The sequence below is a fragment of the Trifolium pratense genome, linkage group LG7 (genome assembly GCF_020283565.1).
Source record: "Trifolium pratense cultivar HEN17-A07 linkage group LG7, ARS_RC_1.1, whole genome shotgun sequence".
NCBI classification, from domain to species: domain Eukaryota; kingdom Viridiplantae; phylum Streptophyta; class Magnoliopsida; order Fabales; family Fabaceae; genus Trifolium; species Trifolium pratense.
In genome coordinates this window covers 41,063,698-41,077,306 of record NC_060065.1, presented here as the reverse complement: position 1 = coordinate 41,077,306, position 13,609 = coordinate 41,063,698, and the positions used below count along the sequence as shown (strand labels likewise).

General features: G+C 29.1%; 1 protein-coding gene and 1 long non-coding RNA gene across 2 annotated transcripts; one reads left to right on the top strand and one right to left on the bottom strand.

The window, feature by feature from the left end:
* Positions 1-5,381: 5,381 nt before the first annotated feature.
* On the bottom strand, positions 5,382-6,162 carry LOC123894905. Its single transcript, XR_006803985.1, has 2 exons — positions 5,951-6,162; positions 5,382-5,818 (listed from the first exon to the last, which is right to left on the bottom strand). It is a non-coding gene; the product is annotated as an uncharacterized LOC123894905 (long non-coding RNA).
* Positions 6,163-10,961: 4,799 nt separating this feature from the next.
* Positions 10,962-13,388, top strand: LOC123896419 (putative F-box protein At1g67390). The gene is made up of 3 exons (XM_045946807.1): positions 10,962-11,921; positions 12,092-12,232; positions 13,104-13,388. The coding sequence occupies exons 1-3, from the start codon at positions 10,962-10,964 to the stop codon at positions 13,386-13,388; spliced, it is 1,386 nt and encodes a 461-aa protein (XP_045802763.1).
* Positions 13,389-13,609: the final 221 nt, after the last annotated feature.

Below are 13,609 nucleotides of genomic sequence, written 5' to 3'. Positions count from 1 at the left end.
AATCTTATTTATTGGAATGGATGTTGTTGCAATTATTGGGAAAGTAATTTTTCGGCTAATTTTGTTTTCTTCGGCACATCTATGAATTTTTTTATTTTTTATTTTTTTTTATTTTTTATATTGTTCCGAGATTACAACCTACAGTGGTTATGGACCATATGGTAATTTTCATTTATGTGATATGCAATGGCATCGTTTGATCTCTGTTCTTTTGCTCACAGCCTTTTTTTGGGCTTAATTTTATTTTTATATATGCAAGTATCAGTTGAATATGATTGCATCCAGAATTTTATTTATATTATTTCTAAATAGTACACAGTGATCATACAAAATGAAAGCACTGAACTGTTTTGATTATAAAGTTATCCAAATATTATACTTGCTCTAATTTTGATTTGCAATGGGATGAACTTGCCTTGCCTGGTTTGTTTCGTGTTGCTGTGATGCAATGACAATTCAAAATTGCATACAAATTGTTAAGTTAATTCCTATGTGAGTCAATTTTTATTTTGATGGCTTCTTTTGGATATTTATCATTATTTGGACTTGCAACAAAGTTAGCATGAATTTTTCCTTTCCATACCATGAATCGGTTCGGTTGGAATTTTGAATTTTTTGGACACAGTGAAATATTTTATATTGATTTAATTAGTTGAAAATAAACTGTAGTTTTAAAATTATGTTCTTGGTTTTGAGAATCAGTTTATTTTGTGAAATTGCTAGATAGTTAGTGTTGATTGAATATGAGATTTGAGTCTAAAATATAATTTAAGAAAATCTCTTTTAAAGTGGTAAACACTGATGTGAAACATTTTTGTTAAAGTGTTATAATTGTGAATTTATTTTAGGCTCAATTATGCTAATTATGACCTCAAATATTATTTATATGAATTTATAAATATTTTTATAAATTCTTCTATATTGCCTTGTTGTTATTCAAATGCTCAACTTTGAACTATTATTGAAATTATTCTTGTGAACAATTATTAAGGCAATTAAAAATTAACATCCTTTAATCTTATTATTTATATAACTTGAGTTGATTATTATTGAAGTCATTTTATTATGATATAATGGTTTACCCTTGATTTGTGGTTGTTTGAGATGACACCGTCAAAGATCTCATGGTAAAGTCATTGATGCTTATTGATTTTATGTGCAAGGATGTGAATCACACCTTGGAGGTTAGTGGTGCAATTATTTATCCTCTTATGACTTATTATATAATTGCATATTGCATATAAGGAGAAATTTATTTTCAATATTATCTACCCTTTTCTTTTTGGAAATAATAAATATGCAATTATATATGAAAATTTTATTGTTTTTCCAGAATATTCTAAATTAAAAACTCTCCATATAATGATTGATTGATTTTTTTGTTATATACTCCAATTTTTAAAAACTTTACTCTAATGAGTGGGAGCATTTTAAGTTTAATATTTTGAGAGTTCTATTCTGGAAAAATATAAATTTAGTGTGACATTGTTTGACATGTCCATTGTGTGATAGAGAAAATAGTTGAATATTTGTTTCAATATTTTAACACTTTTGGATTAGTAATTCAACTATAATTCTCTATCAAGTGGGAGAGTTTTACATGTCAACTATTTATAAATGTTTATAGAGACTTATATTGAGGAGTCCTATGTTATTTATAAAAGTTCGGGACTATTTGATTTATATCCTCAATAATATTCAAATAAAGTCTCATATTATTCCGTTGCATAAATTATTTATTTATTTATTATATTGAGTTGACTGTTTCACAATAATGATCTCTTATGAGTTGACTGTTTCATAGTAATGATATCTCTCCCCGACTAAAGACATATAATTATATGTGAAAACTTTTAATTATTGATTCCTATGCAAGAGATTTCGTGTGTTGGTATAGGCCGTTACCACCAAAGTGGGACCGCTTATATTGATTGATGAGATTTTCTTTGTAGTTTGAGGAATGGTTTTAATTATAACATGTAATTTTCTGCCAAAAGGTGATTATTATATGTTATAATTAAAAATTAATTTAAGATGAAGTTATTGGAGGATGTATTGATCGAAGGAATTTGCCTGCCTAAAGGTGACAAATTTCAAAGTTCAGTCTATACTCATTGATTAACTCATCTGAGGTTTTGACTAAGGTTTTGACCTTAGTTGGTGCATTCTGCCCAAAGGTGATTGTACTATTATATTGGCCTCTTTTGATAATACTAATCCAATTTGGTTTTGATTCAAATGAATTTCTCCAGTTATGTTTTCATTGAAATGTTGAACATCTTAAAAATTATAAGAAATGGAAGCAAGTATTGGAGTTTTCTTTAAAAATTGTGAAGGAACGTTTGGATAAGTGGGAGTTTTAATATACCACTTGATTAGTGGGAGATAACTTATATTCTTTTGATATGCTTGATTAGTGGGAGTTTGAAATTTTATATTAACTCCTTCATAATGTTGAAATTATTTTAATCAAATATAAATAAATATCATAGCTCAGTGTTGTTAGGATCACTATGCCGGTGGTCAACACTATTTTGGAGCTGAGGCATTAAATAAATATTATAGCTCAGTGTTGTTGGGATCACTATGCCGGTGATCAACACTATTTTGGAGCTGAGGCATTATGTGAAAACATAAATAAATAAGCTCAGTGTTGTCGGGATCACTTAGCCGGTGATTAACACTATTTTGGAGCTGAGGCATTATGGTATCTTAAGAACCATGTAATTTCTCTGGCTTTGAGGCATTTGAGAGAAATTATGTCTAAAATATTGGAGCTCGATGTTGATTAGATCATTATACCGCGGTAGTCGACATTGTTTTGGAGCTTGGACTTGTGGTATCTTATGGACCATAGAATTTCTCTGGCTTTAAGGCATTTGAGAGAAATTGAGGACTGACGAAGAAAATGATAGTATGGTTGAGATCACAAACATATCATTTTCTCGCTACACTCTACACAAATGACTAGTCGACGGAGTTTGGTGGTATTTGTAACCATGGAAGGTGTTGTGTCGATAATGATATAATTACCGCTATGATTCGATATCATTTAACTTTTGTTGGACGGAGTCTTAATTAGATGTTGCATCTTGGGATCAATGTGGCCACGTTAAAATATGTTGTCAACCCGAGAGTCGTTTTCAAAATGTTTTCTTCAAATTAAATATACACAATTGATTTTGCCCAAGTGGGAGAATGTTAGAATATTTTCTAATATTCTGTGGGCTGCAATCAATTGTGGGTTTTGGTTTTAATAAAAACGGGTTGATGTTGTTGTGATCCATTTGATGATGCTTAAGCCCGATAATTGTGATCAGTAATAATGGGCTTGAACACTAATTCTGATTTGTGTAGAAACAAAGTGTAGGCCCAACTCTAGAGTCCATGATGGGTGGTACTAGGGTTGTTATCTTATAAATAGATAGGCTAGGTCCCCTTTGCCGTCACGTTGTCAAACTAGCAATAAGCTGAACGCTCATTTGTTGTCTTCCCCATCAAAGACCTCAAAGATTGGAGCATGTGATTAGGCAAAGGAAGACCTTGTCTAGTATATCGATGTTTTCGATATTGGTGCGCTTCCGGTAACGATGGTTTGTGATTATGATTATCAAGTAAGTGTGTTCTAATTTCATATAATATATCGATCTCTAAATTGTTAATTATTACAAATTATTTATTACTCTCTCTTCTTTCAATTCTTCAATTTATATTTTTCATACAATTAATGAAGGACAAATTTCTAAACTAACTCATAATTTTTCTTTCTCATACAACATTACTTACATTTCTTAATATGCGTAAAAATGTCAAAGTGACGTATATTGTGCAGTATAATCGATCAAATTGGAATGTAGACTTTGTACTCGATCGTTCCTAGTCTTTTCAAGGTTATCAAATAAGAGGTAGACCATTGACATGGTTGGTTAATCGAGTAGTTTGATGGCTTATCGAATAAAGAATTATTGTAGCAACGTACTAGCCAGTTCAGTGGGGTTAAATTTAAAAAATATATTTTGAATGTTTTCTTGATAATTTTATTGTGAATTAAACAGTTTTTTTTGTTGTTTTAAGAGATGAAAAGAGTTAAAATAAGATGAAAAACATCTATTAAATAAATGAATATCTTTCGGTTTTTCTATTTATTTCTACTTAATTTTAACAAACAAATAAACATATTTGTACTAGTAGTTAAGTATATATTAATGAAGTAACTAATTATAAAATATACTAACTTATTAATAAAATTATACTTTGGTAGCTTCGGCTACCTCATTGATACACTAAGCTCTACCTTGAGCTATAGGCCTATATAGAAGTGAAAGAAAGTTATAGATATTTTTTTTAGTAACTAACCAATATGAATTAGTTGGAAAGTTTAAAACGTGAACTAAAATTGAAATGCAAAAAGTGTCCATATTTAATGTTAACATATATGATTATTTGAAGTTTTATTAGTGAGAATTTAGGTTTTTTAGATATACTTTCTTTCATATGGTAGATCTTAGAAAGGAACTCATTCTAAATGTAATGGAGATCACCTTTCACTCTATCTATCTATCTATCTATCTATCTATCTATCTATCTGGATCCTCTGCGGTCAATGAAGTGTCCAGTTTAAGCCGTTCATTATTTTTTTAGCAAAGTACTTTAATTATTAAAATGAAATATGTAGATCAACAATTTAGCCCCTCCTGTGAAATTGTCACGGGAGAAAAATTAATTAGTAGTGTGTGGACGAACATATTATTTGGACTTGAAATGGACTTAAAGAAAGCCTAGAATGAAGTCATGAAGATAAAAAAAAATTATATACAATATGTAGATATCATTATTCACAAATAAAATTGAAACATCTCTCACTTTTTATCAATTAGTTTCTTTGAAATAATCAACAAAATATGGATATGAGAGTGTGAGACCATGGGAGCAAGCTAACTAGAATTCTGGCAACTATATTCTAAACACTATCAAGTTTGTTTTTGTGTCATTTTCCAACGAAGTAGTTCGACCGATTCCTTGTTTTGAAAGTCTTCTTAATAATGGTGGTCATATCATATGGAGCAAACAATAGTGATGCAAGTATAAGTGGATGAAAAACGCTTCCGCATGGGGAGCATACAAAACACATATATACACCAAATTATTATGTTTTTGATGTTTTTAATAAGTGTGATTTTTATTTTTTTTCTTTATAATTTGGAACGGAGGGACTATCTAATTTCATTCTCTCGCCTTGAGCAAATACTGATTTGAGTTTTGAAGTACAAACACTTTTAAAAACAATTGTATTCCTAACCCTTATTTTTTTCGCATATCAAAAAGGAAAATAGAAACATAAATTTAATTGAAATAAAATTGGGCATTGACAATATATAATATGAACTTCAAGGTTAATTATTATTTTTCCATTCCATCAAGAAGAAAATTATTACTACATTATTTAATACTCAAAAACCTCTTTTATAATACCATTTTGCTTATAAAAAAAAAAAAAAAAAACTCAAAACCTCTATGTTACAGTTGGTGTGAAATCATGGTGAATTCTTATAAAAATTTATATTTTTCTTTAAAAAATATAAATTAAGAAAAGAATAAAATTCATATTACATAATCATAATCTATTTTGCCAATACTTCTAGGACTTGTGTTTTGATCATCTTGATCATTAATGTCACTCAGGCTATTGGTGGCATAAATGTTTTCAAATTGAAGATTTCTTGTTGTGCTTTGGAGTATGCTGTTTTTTTGTGCACCACTTCCTCCTCCTGCTTTAACTCTGTCTTTCGTACCTTGTTTTCCTTTATATGCACATTTTCTGTTCATATCCAAAAAATTATGCTAATTAATTAATTAACTATGCAAACAATATTAAATTGGTGAATATATGCATATGAAATATGATTATAGTGCAATTGAAAATATTAATCAAATGTATATATATACTTACATGGTAATAGTCATAGGTTTTATTGGAGTAGATTTATAATTTGGTGTTCGAAGCATTGGCATTTGGATCAAACTACAAGCAGCAAGAGCCATGAGAAAGTGTTCTTTATATAATCAAACTTGATTTCGTAGCTAGTTCTTTGAGAAACAATTAATAACGTATAAGATTGATTAAGTAGAAAATGTTCTTAATTTGTTTTGTAGTAGTATCTTATGGTAGAGTTGAAAGTTTGATCTATATATAGGGAAACAAGTAGTGAGGAATTATTGAAGGAGCATACAACGCGTAATTAATTTCATATTTTCAATCTTGGAACACTTTTTTTAAAATTATTTTTATATTATATGATGGTGGTTAACATTTTGTCCTTGCCAGTGGCACTTTATTTTTTTATTTACCAAGTGGGAGTTTATTTGACTAATCTTTTTGTAGACTTTGTGTTAAGGGTGCTTTGATCTATTATGAATTCCAAAATAGAATCCTGGATTTTTACCATTTTTATGAAATTTTTGAATATTTTATTATATAAGTGCATGTAGTATTATTATATATTAAATTAAGTGTACTGTTATTATTTATATATATAAAAAATGAGGATTTTGTGACATAGATACGAGATATTGTCAACTTGGAATATAGACTTTCTACTCGTCCTTCACTTTTCAACATATTCAAAGAAGAGAGTGGACTGTTGATTTGGTAAAATTATTTGTGTTGATGGCTTATGAAAGAATAAAAAATAGCATAATGTACCCATGATAATATAAATAAGATATATAAGTTATTTAATAAAATTTAAAAAATATAAAACATATTAGTTATTCAATATATTTTTTTCTTTAAAAAATAAATTCTTATATAAAGAACTAGAGAAAGTTATTTGAGTCTAGTAGAATAAAAAAAGCTTATGTATAAATAAGCAGGAGAGTGTTGGAGCGACCGACCATAACATCTCTCATCTCTCGCTTTTAGGGTTTATAGTAACCGTCGCATTACTAATTTTTGTCATTTTTATTGAAATCTTAACCTCTTTCCCCTTCTCCACTTTGTTAACCATGTCGCATTACTAACTTGGTTGGATTTTGGGAACTATTATTACAATTCGAGCAAAACCCTCTGCCCATTGTTATTTGGCAAATACGTTTTTTCACATATATTTATGATTAACAATGAAAATGGCAAAATATTATTTTCATTATTTTAAAAAATGCACCATCTCTAACTATAGTCCTCCTCTTCTTTCCATCATATATAGTTATTCATTTTAAAACTCTCACATCTTATTAACAATTTAAAATAAACATATTTTAAAAAATAAAAATTTAAAATAATTGTACAAAGTAAAGAGCTCCTATAGTTTTTTTAGAAAACAACCTTTTGAATCCATGAATTTAGTGAAACATTGTCACTATAATCTTTAAATGTACAATTAGTTAAAACAAATTCAAGATTGCTATTTTTGAATAATGGGCTTTCCACATTTTACCGATTAGCCATGTATCAAGTCTAAAAAAATATTATCGTGCTGATCGAGTCAAATGAAGTGCCACTAGCAAGGCCAAAAATTGGACCACTAACCCATAGACATAAAGACAAGTTTTCAAGATAGAAAACTTGAAATTTACGCGTTCTATAATTCTTTCCCTTATGAATCAAATACCAACAAATACTAGGAAAAAAGAGAACACAATTTCTACTATAAGCAAGCTTCAGAGTTATTATTATTATTACTTAAATTAAGGAGAAAATCAAGTTTGATCATTAAACAAACACTTTATTATGGCTCTTGCTGCGGGAAGTTTGATCAACATGCCACTGCGGCAAAAACCCAATTTTAAATCTTCATCTAAAAAATCTATGAATATTACCAAGTAAGTATAAGTAGATATACATTTGATTAATATTTTCATCCACTAATCATATTCATGTAATTTAAGAGTGAAGATCCATCTTAATCTTTCTCAAAATTTCAGACGGAATAATCTTTGATAAAAATAAAACTAAAATTAGTCCATGACATTTTTTATACTGAGAACAAATTAGTCTCTCTTTTCTACCAAATCGGCGATTAATTTGTCCTCAATATAAAAATCTGAGGGACTAATTTGAATTTTATTTTTATTAGGGATCAAATTGTCCTTTCGGAAATTTGTGAGAGATTAGAACGAATCTTCTATACTGCTCTAATTAGAGGTACCAATATGGTCTGTTTGTAATGCCTAAAAATGGTACAGGAAGCAAAAAACGAAAAAAAAAATCAAACATACCACTACTGATATTCAGCTTCAACAGACGTGAAAACTATACATTTCACTACGGGGAAATGGAATTCCCCGTAGTGGAATCCTCATTTCTTAATTAAAAAACTGGAAAATCTCAAACATACCACTATGGATAAATGGAATTCCCCGTAGTGAAATCCCCATTTCTTAATTAAAAAACTGGAAAACCAAACATACCACTACGGATAAATGGAATTCCCCGTAGTGGAATCCCTATTTCGTAACTAAAAAATTGGAAACCAAACATACCACTATTGATATTCAGATTTAACCGACATGAAAACCTCATATTTCACTACAGGAAATTGGAAAAACCGATGTGGAATCAAAGGTATTATTGGTATTATGAAAAGTCGATACCAAAACTAATCATATTCATGTAATTTAAGAGTGAAGATCCATCTTAATCTTTCACAAAATTTCAGACGGAACAGTCTTTGATAAAAATAAAACTAAAATTAGTCCATGACATTTTTTGTACCGAGAACAAATTAGTCTCTCTTTTCTACCAAATCGGCGATTAATTTGTCCTCAATATAAAAATGCGGGGACTAATTTGAATTTTATTTTTATTAGGGATCAAATTGTCCTCTCAAAAATTTGTGAGAGATCAGAACGAATCTTCTATACTGCTCTAATTTAATTAGTGTTTGCATAAATAATTAGCAATATTTGATACTAGTAATATACATGAATTAACCAATTATTTTGTTGGATATGAACAGAATATGTGCGACTTCAAACAATCTCCAACAACACAACTTCACATTCAACACCCACCCTAGACACCAATTGGTTTCTTCTGATTGCATGACACTTCTCCCTATTGCACTTCTCTTCTGATTGCGTGGCACATCTCCCTGTTGCACTTCTACTGATTGATTGCATTGCACTTCTCCCTATTGCACTTCTCTTTTGATTGCATTGCACTTCTCCATATCGCACTTCTCCCTATTAATTGCACTGTTTGATTGCATCTCTCTATTGGCTGATTCTTCTGTTTGGTCCGGTTTTGTTTGATTTAGCACGATTTGGATTGGTTGACTTTGGTTTGGTTTAGTTTGGATTTGTTTGATTGGTTTTGTTTTGGTTAGCTTGGACTGGATTGAATGTTGGATTAATTTGATTTGGTTCTCCCCTCTTTGATGGTGTCTCGGTTGACTGCGAATTGCTGCTCCCCGTTGGTCGTGATCTTAATTGGTTTGATTTATTTTTGGGGTTAATTTGTAACAAGCTTAAAGCTTAGTAAGCTTTAGCTTAAGGGGTAGTGTTAAAAGCTTATTATATTTTTCGTATTTTGTTTGACAAACTCATAATCCTTCTTCTTGATGCATTATGAGTTTGGGAGTAAGTGTTAGATGATAAAATAATAGGCTATGTTATTGGGCCTGTTAGTTTAGATTCTATTAGGTTATATATATATTCTCAAGTAACGCAATTGCAACGTTAAACTATTGGTATTCTATTGAAACCCTAATCGTCTTTCTCTTTTCCTATTTGTGTATATCAGTATTGTTAACATTTTTATCTTAACTTTCTTTAGCTTGACTTTCAATCCATATGGTGTACGATGCAAAAACAAATTTTACAGTATAAAAATATTTTTCCTTTATTTGAAAAATTATAAAAAAAAAAAATTTTATCTCGTCCTCGTGAGTTTATTTCAGTTGATAGAGACATCGTATGTTATGTGCAAAATATTAAAGAATTCATATTTAATTCATTTGTTAAAAGATTTAAACTTTTACAAGAGAGATTCATATAATGTACTAAACATGACCGCAATGTCTACATGTTCGTCGCCTTATGAAAACAATAAAAAGTAAATGCCTAGCTCCGGGATATTAGTCTAGTTTTTTCTGTTTAATTTTTTTCACATATTTTTTTCTTATAGCTAGTCTTGTTTGTGAATATTATAATAATATTAATTAGGTTTTAAAAATGACAGTTTTAAAATTTATCTTATTTATAATATAAACAAGGAAACTGAAAAATATATTTATAAAAATAAGATGATAAGTCAAAATTTGGCCAACAGTCAAAAACATCTTAATAATTAAAATAGTTTATTCTAATATATGAGATAAATTGGTCAAAATTAAAAAATATATAAAATAAATTAATGAGAATAAATTTAAAAGGAAAATAGCATTTTACTAATTATATAGCTAGAAACATGCATGTGTACGTACATATTTGAAAAAATAGAAAAAAAATATTTCTATACAAAAATTAATTCACCTTTTAAATTTTACAATTTATTGATAATTAATTTGATAACAAAATATATAAGAAACATTGTATCCTTGGTATTTTTTTCTTACAATTTATATAGAAAAATATCAATTTTTAAAATTTACCTTATTTCTTAATCTAAACAAGGAAACTGAAAAATAAATCATCTTTTACTAATTTAAAAAATTAGATAATAGTCAAATGCTTATTAATATGTAAGATATTATCCCCACTCCTTGTCCATTTTTATATTGCCTTTAATTGTATATTTAATTAATATATCGTATTTATTATGTAATATTGGTTATATAATTTATTTTTCTCTTTTTCTTTATTTTTTACGTCATCTATTTTTCTTCTCTCACTTATATTTCGTAAACTCTCCTCGATGTTCCACACACGATTCACACTTGTGTAACGTAAAAGCTACCCCAGACGCTCCCCCTTTTCTCACAAGATTCACTTTTCTACAATAGGTCAGAGAGAGATCTCAAATGAGGGATGTGGAGATGGGAAGTGATGAGAAACAGGATTTCATCAGCGAGCTTCCAAATGAAGTCTTAACCTTCATCCTCTCTAAACTTCGTGTTGATGAAGCTGTGAGATGCAACATCCTCGCAAAAAGATGGCTAGGTCTTTGGAAAAAAGCTCCACACATCGAATTCAATGGAAAGCACATGATTAGACCTGTAACCCAACTTTTACATTCTCGAGAGTCGACTATTACTCAAGATCCTTTTCTCTATCCATTTATGAAAGGAGGAGTTTTTAGGTATGGTTTTGTGATTTTTCAATTGATGTTTCGTCACTCTAGTAACTTATCTAGTTGTCGATTTCTCCATTTCAAAAAGAGCCTGTGGATTGGAGAAGTCGATACTTGGATTAAGTTTCTAGTTAATAAAATGAATGGACTGAAACACCTAAGTCTCGAGTGTTTACCTGATTATGGAGAAGATGCTGATGAAATTATGTTTGAAAATGAAATTTATAAACTTTGCATCTCACACAAAAAATTTCATTGTCTATCTTCACTTGATTTGATCAACTATACAATGGATTCTTGGTGTGCATTTGAGGATTGTCACAACCTCAAAATCCTCAAACTAGAGAAGATACACTTGGATGATTTTGTATTGAGTGGGATTCTACAAAATTGTGTGGCATTAGAAAATTTCAGCCTAATTGAATCAACTGGGTTCACAAAACTCATCATCGTGAACTCAAATCTTAAAATTTTACGACTCCAAGCTCTATGTGTGTGTCGTCTAGAAGTTATTGCCCAGAACCTTGAGGTTCTATTTCTTGATTCTATAACTTGTCCAGTGAAGAATCTATCCATTTATGCACCAAGTTTGAGCAATTTCGAGTCTCATTCATACTCAATTTCTTCAATTGAAGAACGGACATTTGTTATGAAATCCTATGATATTATTGCCTACTTCATTGATCTTTCGGTAAGTACTATAATGTTTTCAATACATTTTTTTTTACGAAAACTTATTTTATGTATCACCGGTTATGTTAGTTTTCAAAGTTCAAACTCTTGATCTCTTACTTTTTTTTACGCAACTCATATATATATGATTGTGATGCTAACTACCTCTTCTCTATTTGTTTTTGCAAGATGCAACAAAGTTGTAATATTTTACCAAAGTTATCAGCCATGTCATTGGACTTAGATTTGAATAATTTAGAAGAAATCATGTATCTTTCTTCTGCCCTGGGATTATGCACAAGTTTACAAGTTCTAGATATCACTCTACCGGTAAGTAATGTCATATACTTATAAAGTTAAGTTCTTATTGTCTGTTTATTTTGTGAAAATATTTTCTTTTTCTATTTCTTATGTTTCCTCTTAGTTTTATTTGTTAACAAAGAGAATGCAATTCTTGATCAAGAGAACAATTGTCCTGCATTTTCTAAAACAATAAAAATATTGAAAGATATATTTTCATTATTTTTTGAAATGCATAGATCATCTCTAGCTAGTAACTAGCATTTGCTCTGTTTGGGAAGACAAATAAGGTAGCTTATAGTTTATAGCTTAAAAGCTAAAAGTTCTGTTTGATAACAGATTTTAAAAAAAGAGCTTATAACTTATTTTACTAGTTTATAGTTTGTTTTTCAAACGCTATATCAAGTAGCTTATGAGTTTATAGTTTATATTTTTTCTTCCAATTTTACCTGTATCATCTTACTTGAAAAAAAATTAAATATTAATTAAACATATTTGTTTTATGTCATTTCATACTTATAAGCTAGTTCAACCTATAGTTTTACCAAACAATATAAATTCAATCAGCAAACTTATTTACTATAAGTTAAAAATTAGCTTATAAGCAATCCGCTAAAAATTCATCCGCTATAAGCTAGCTTATCAGCTATCAGTTATTTTTTATCAAACAAAGCCTTTTATCTTTCTGTTTTTCCTCACAATGGTTCACTTTAAAGATCTCTTTTCTTGGGTTAACAACTATTACAAAAATTTGTCAAAAAAAAAAAAAAACAACTATTACAAAGTTTAGAAAATTACAATAAAAAATATGTTCATGCAAAATAAACAGATCCTTAGTTATCAAATACAACTACAATGTTTCACTCTGGAAAAAATTAATATTGAAAAATTTGTTTTTCAGGAGTATGACCATAATGATTTTACTTTACCATTTCTTAAGCCAACATTGTTTTGGGAGATGAGATTGTGTAAAACTATTACTCAAAAGCTGAAGTTTGTAACCATAAGGGGGTTCAAAGGCAAAGAAAAAGAAGTTGAGTTTGCAAAGTTCCTCATAACAAGAGCTACCATGATGAAGAGGATCAATATAATTTGTTATGATTCAATTGAAGTTGCTGAAAACTTGCTTTCATTGCCTAGAGCTTCACATAATCTCACCATCAATTTGAAGTGCAATTTTAATTAATATGTGAATCTTTTCATAGAATTAAATGGTGGTTGAAATGACAATCAATTATTAGTTTTTCTGTTATATCTTAATTATTAATGTCATGCATGTAATGAATATTATGTGTGATATAATGTGTTTTGCTATTTTATGTCTTAAAAGCCATATTTTGTGACTGAATTAATTGGAATTATGGTACAATCGCTTTTAGATTCTTTTTATAGTACTTGTTTTCATGG

Bases quoted from the DNA above. Each gene is read 5' to 3' on its own strand.
- LOC123896419 (XM_045946807.1), top strand. From the start codon at position 10,962: ATGAGGGATGTGGAGATGGGAAGTGATGAGAAACAGGATTTCATCAGC. The intron at 11,922-12,091 runs GTAAGTACTATA...TGTTTTTGCAAG, and splicing joins CCTACTTCATTGATCTTTCG to ATGCAACAAAGTTGTAATAT. The intron at 12,233-13,103 runs GTAAGTAATGTC...TTTGTTTTTCAG, and splicing joins TTCTAGATATCACTCTACCG to GAGTATGACCATAATGATTT.